This window comes from Entelurus aequoreus, linkage group LG07 (assembly GCF_033978785.1).
Source record: "Entelurus aequoreus isolate RoL-2023_Sb linkage group LG07, RoL_Eaeq_v1.1, whole genome shotgun sequence".
NCBI lineage: Eukaryota > Metazoa > Chordata > Actinopteri > Syngnathiformes > Syngnathidae > Entelurus > Entelurus aequoreus.
The window spans coordinates 40,677,997-40,683,996 of record NC_084737.1 but is presented as its reverse complement, the minus strand read 5'-3'; the positions used below and the strand labels follow the sequence as shown (position 1 = coordinate 40,683,996).

The 6,000-nt window shown below is 39.8% G+C and overlaps 1 protein-coding gene across 15 annotated transcripts in view; it reads left to right on the top strand.

Moving 5' to 3' along the window:
• Nucleotides 1-231: 231 nt before the first annotated feature.
• LOC133653860 (membrane-associated guanylate kinase, WW and PDZ domain-containing protein 1-like) overlaps nt 232-6,000 on the top strand; it is a 220,789-nt gene continuing 215,020 nt past the window's right edge. For 9 of the 15 annotated variants that reach the window (XM_062053624.1, XM_062053626.1, XM_062053625.1 and 6 more), the window contains exon 1: nt 237-964. In XM_062053624.1, coding sequence (XP_061909608.1) covers nt 667-964 — 298 coding nt within the window. In that variant the 5' untranslated portion in view covers nt 237-666. Of the gene's footprint in view, nt 965-6,000 lie in introns of all 15 variants that reach the window. The other 6 variants (XM_062053633.1, XM_062053632.1, XM_062053631.1 and 3 more) reach the window with 2 other exon arrangements.

Genomic DNA, 6,000 nt, shown 5'->3' with positions numbered 1-6,000 from the left:
TGTGATATTACTGCATGAGTTTGACACAGCAACCTCCATTCAACCTGACACGCTACATCAGCTTGCCTCGCCAAAGGCCATTATTTATGAATAAAAAGTCCAAGCTTTTAGTAGGATTCACTCTCAGTAATCTGTTTAGGAGTGGGTAGGAGGAGCGTTCAAACCCGAGAGGTGCACGCATGCGCCCCTCTGTCTGCTCGTCCTCCATCCTTCCTTAGCGCAAGAGCAGACGGAGTAAAGTTGTCTTACCTGCTTAAAGGCGCCGCCGGGGCAAGCTCAACCAGCTTGCACGGATAGGTAAAACAGCTATTTAAGCTTTATAAAGACAGCGAAACAGAAGGAATAAGAGTAAAAGTAAAGGAGTTAGGATGAGCGCAGACAATCAGGGAACGAATTGATGTCGCTACGAGGAATCAGAGCGTGTTCGTTGTTCAAGAAGCGGAAACAACAACAACAACAACAACAGAGGAACTGACAAATGGCTTTAATTCCGTGCAATAATAGCAGCATGCCTTGGCTTAGGACACGCGTAAAAATGCTCCAATTTGGAATGACAAGCAAACATTGTCAAGTTTTCCATGTGTCGGGACAACCTTTGTGCTATGTATCACCTCACTCCTAGCTCGCTCAGCCGCTCCAAAGGATTCAACTTGGACCCGAGTCACGATGTCAAAAGTCATCCAAAAGAAGAACCACTGGATCCTTAAAGTGAACAAGTGCGTAATTGTGCGGGACGCGTGCGGTGAGTTGAACGTGGAGCTTCTCGGTGGAGCTGAACATGGACAGTTCGCTTATATAGGACACATACGAGACAATGCCGTCCTTTACCAGGACGGTAAACTCAGCCAGGGGGAGCTTATACTGGAGGTCGAGGGACTGCCTGTGTCCGGATTACCCCTCTATGACATTTTAACTGTGATTACATGCAGCCAAGGACCCATAATCTTAAAGACTGTGCGTCAAGGTAAGACAGCCACAACTCAGCAATACCATTGTATGTGCTACTGGATCGGGGGTCCCCACTCTTTTGGGTTAAATAATTTGGCTGGGGACTAGGATATTTATCTATATACATCTATCTATATCTATCTATATATATATATATATATATATATATATATATATATATATATATATATATATATATATATATATATATATATATATATACACTACCGTTCAAAATTTTGGGGTCACCCAAACAATTTTGTGGAATAGCCTTCATTTCTAAGAACAAGAATAGACTGTCGAGTTTCAGATGAAAGTTCTCTTTTTCTGGCCATTTTGAGCGTTTAATTGACCCCACAAATGTGATGCTCCAGAAACTCAATCTGCTCAAAGGAAGGTCAGTTTTGTAGCTTCTGTAGCGAGCTAAACTGTTTTCAGATGTGTGAACATGATTGCACAAGGGTTTTCTAATCATCAATTAGCCTTCTGAGCCAATGAGCAAACACATTGTACCATTAGAACACTGGAGTGATAGTTTCTGGAAATGGGCCTCTATACACCTATGTAGATATTGCACCAAAAACAAGACATTTGCAGCTAGAATAGTCATTTACCACATTAGCAATGTATAGAGTGTATTTCTTTAAAGTTAAGACTAGTTTAAAGTTATCTTCATTGAAAAGTACAGTGCTTTTCCTTCAAAAATAAGGACATTTCAATGTGACCCCAAACTTTTGAACGGTAGTGTATATATATATATATACACTTCAAACACCAAAATATTGACAAACATTTACCTAAGAGAAGTATCCCAAACTTTCTTTTTGTAAAGTAAATCTGTGCAGCATATATTGGCATCTACATCAATAATATGATTTGCCTGAGCAGCTGGACAGGAGAGATTAAAATAAAGTGAAATAACTATATATATATATATATATATATATATATATATATACATATATATATATATATATATATATATATATATATATATATATATACATATATATATACATATATATATATATATATATATATATATATATATATATATATATATATATATATATATATATACGTATATATATATATATATATATATATATATATATATATATATATGTATATATATATGTATATATATATATATATATATATATATATATATGTATATATATATATATATATGTATATATATATATATATATATATATATATATGTATATATATATATATATATATATAATAATTTTTTTCAACTCGTTTTTGGGGGAAGATGTTCACTCCATCATGACTCAATGGCCTCAGAGCCTTGACTTAAAGCAACACTGACAGCTCCCCTGTTCTTGTTTGTCAAACACTGGGTGAAGGCATGCAGGTCACACACAAGGCCAAGAGGGCAGCATCTTAAGAGCATTGGTTCAGCTCCCAAAATGCATGGGATGTGTGAGATTAACCCAACTTGTGTTTTCCTTCCTCTCTCGGCCACAATAGAGTGTTATTTTTGTCTCCAGTTGACAGAGCGGGATGTTGCTGTTCTTTGTTCTGTCAATTACTGTTTATGTGAGCTGATTGCTGCATTATTTCTTAGAGCCATAATACTCTTATGGGCAGCTGTGCATATTTCCGGGGCTCTTTGCGTGCTGTATGACCGATCGCCCATGGTCTGCTGTCTCTGCATCTGTCTCGATGCTAACTTCAGCTGCTTGTTTTCTTCCTCTGTCTCTTGTGAGTTGTGTTTATTTTTTTCAACTCAACCAAATGTGGACGTTCCATACTGCCTCAGTAATCACATACATTTGAAAATGAGCATTTGTACATGTGTCTTGGCATCCTGGTCCCCACCCAAGACCCTCCGTCAAAGTGCCAGCACATTAGATAAAGCTTGCAATGTCTCCAGGGAAATCATTAACAGGGTTATGTAACAGTTTCAGGTTAGTTTCGAGTGTACTGTGCGTCCATTAGTCAGCGCTTGAACTATAAAGCTAAATTCTCAGGCCCTGGGAAAACGGCTCAGCATCAGTACTGTTTGTATCTTCCTACGAGTGTTTGATACATCAGCAGACTTGGCAAATTGTTGATGAGCATAGATGGTTAGCAACAATTAAACTTTCTTGTTCAAAAATGTTTGAAAACTGCAGACTTTAGGAATATCCTGATTACATCTTGTGGTTTGTCATTAGGTTTGTGCATGAATCAGCAGATTATCCCGGTCTCTAATTAAAGGAGGGAAGTTTTTTAACCAGAGCGTCACAAGTCTTCCATTGTGCCTGGTTGTCAATTAGATCATTATGTAGAACGTATCGTCATCCATGATCGAAGGATATCCTTGACTCAATGAGAAGCAGTCAGGGCAATATATCCCCTGTTTCACTCCACTGGGCTGTGGCTCATATTACAGGGATTTCAGCAGTGTTGCCACCATGAGACAAAACTTTATCAGTGTTTAAAGAGAGGGAGCCCTGCAGGTGTACTCCCACAGAGGAATGCAGGAAGAAAAATCACCTGTATAGAGTGTGGGAGCATTCCTGAGGAGAGGCTGGAAATTACACCTTTAACTTTAACTCTGGGCTTTACTCATCTCTCTGTAAATGCTTGAAGTAGGGAGGAACTCAATAGGATGCCGGACAGCTATTGTCACTAAATGATAAATTATGGTTTTCCTATTTTCTGACTTACACATGTTGTTAAAATGTTGGATCATCGTGGTAAACAATGGCAAAGCGTTCATATAGGTTCATGCATCTGGGCGTTAGCTCGCACACAGTTTTGGTTGTCTCTGGACGCTCTTATTTTGCTGTCCTTTATTGTTACAGTGGGCACAGATGAATTTATTAAAAAACATTCTATTTAGTTGTTTTGATCAATTGTTTAATAAAAATTGATCGTTGACCACCATAGTTTCTGCACAGCAGGTACAACTAAAGGTGGAAATCTTTGGGCACCTAAAAATTCGATTACAATTCAGGGGCCACCATTTGATGTATCAAGCGATTGATTTATATTCCTATATTTCAAGTACATTGATCTGTGCTTGACAAGTTGGCCTTCTGGAAGATAGGTATAAATCAAGATGGACAAGATGGACAAGATGGCGGCGCTTCACGGCGGCAGCTTCTTGCGAGCGCTCCTGGAAGTGTAGACCGATTTGGCAAAAATACCTGTCAATTCAGTCAATTTCATGGCTGGCTCACAGCGTGTTCACTCCGTGATCACTTACGACCGACTTACGATTCTGGATGTGGAGAGATCGGGCCATTTTGGGCTGAAAGATGCGTGTACGGTGGACCTACTCGCTAGCTTGGGAATTCTTCGCGAGCTACATCCAGCAGTGGCCTTTGAAGCAGCGGCGTCCACTACCAGCGGAGACCGTCAACGAAAGAGACGTAAGCGGTGCGCTCGGAAGCAGAAGCGGGGATGTCGGGCGGGGCTAACAACAAAGCTAAAGGCGTTGTTGGTAGCGGGGCTAACGAAAAAGCTAAATGCTAATCCACAAAGAAGCGCTAATAAGGAGTCTGTTAAACTAGAACTAGTCAGCGCCAGGCTGGATAATCCCTGCACACATAGCAATTCTCTTAGAATAATATACAACTCACATAATGTTTTTTCTGCGTCAGAGGTGGACATGCATTTTACTGAGGTGGCAAACAATCTAAAAATTCCTGTCATATCAATTCCTAGATATGGTCGAAATTATTTAAAGTGCACTACGCATAATAAACGTAACATTATTAATATTGCTACTACGGATACTTTCAACAAAAACTCCTCAAAACAGCCCGCTACCTATAATATGGGCTTTTTAAACATAAGGTCATTGTCTTCCAAAACGTTATTAGTTAATGAAGTCATTAGAGACAACAATCTTGATGTCGTTGGTCTAGCCGAGACCTGGCTCAAACCAGACAAATTTTTTGCGCTGGGTGAGGCGTCTCCTCCTGGCTATACGGGAACACATATTGCCCGTCCCATTACAAGGGGTGGGGGTGTTGCACTAATATACAACAAAAACTTTAGCCTTACCTCGGACCTAAATAATAAATATAACTCGTTTAAGGTGCTTACTGTGAGGTTTGTCACACCGCTGCCTCTGCACCTAGCTGTCATCTACCGCCCCCAGGGCCCTATTCGGACTTTATCAATGAATTTTCAGAGTTCGTTGCTGATCTAGTGACGCACGCCGACAATATAATCATAATGGGAGACTTTAACATCCATATGAATACCCCATCGGACCCTCCATGCGTGGCGCTCCAGACTATAATTGATAGCTGTGGTCTTACACAAATAATAAATGAACCCACGCATCGCAACGGTAATACGATAGATCTAGTGCTTGTCAGGGGTGTCACCACCTCCAAAGTTACGATACTCCCGTACACTAAAGTAATGTCCGATCATTACCTTATAAAATTCGAAGTTCTGACTCATTGTCAACAAACTAATAATAATAATAATAACTACAATAGCAGCCGCAACATTAATGCTGCCACAACGATGACTCTTACTGACCTACTGCCTTCGGTAATGGCACCATTCCCAAATTATGTGGGCTCTATTGATAACCTCACTAACAACTTTAACGACGCCCTGCGCGACACCATTGATAGTGTAGCACCGCTAAAGCTAAAAAGGGCCCCTAAAAGGCGTACCCCATGGTCTACAGAAGAAACTAAAGCCCAGAAATGATCATGTAGAAAGCTGGAACGCAAATGGCGTGTGACTAAACTTGAGGTTTTCCATCAAGCATGGAGTGATAGTTTAATAGCTTATAAACGCATGCTTACCTCAGCTAAAGCTAAATATTACTCAAATCTCATCCACCTCAACAAAAATGATCCTAAATTTTTGTTTAGTACAGTAGCATTGCTAACCCAACAAGGGACTCCTCCCAGTAGCTCCACCCACTCAGCAGATGACTTTATGAATTTCTTTAATAAGGAAATTGAAGTCATTAGAAAAGAGATTAAAGACAATGCATCTCAGCTACAACTGGGTTCTATTAACACAGATACGACTGTATATACGACGGACACTGCCCTCCAAAAT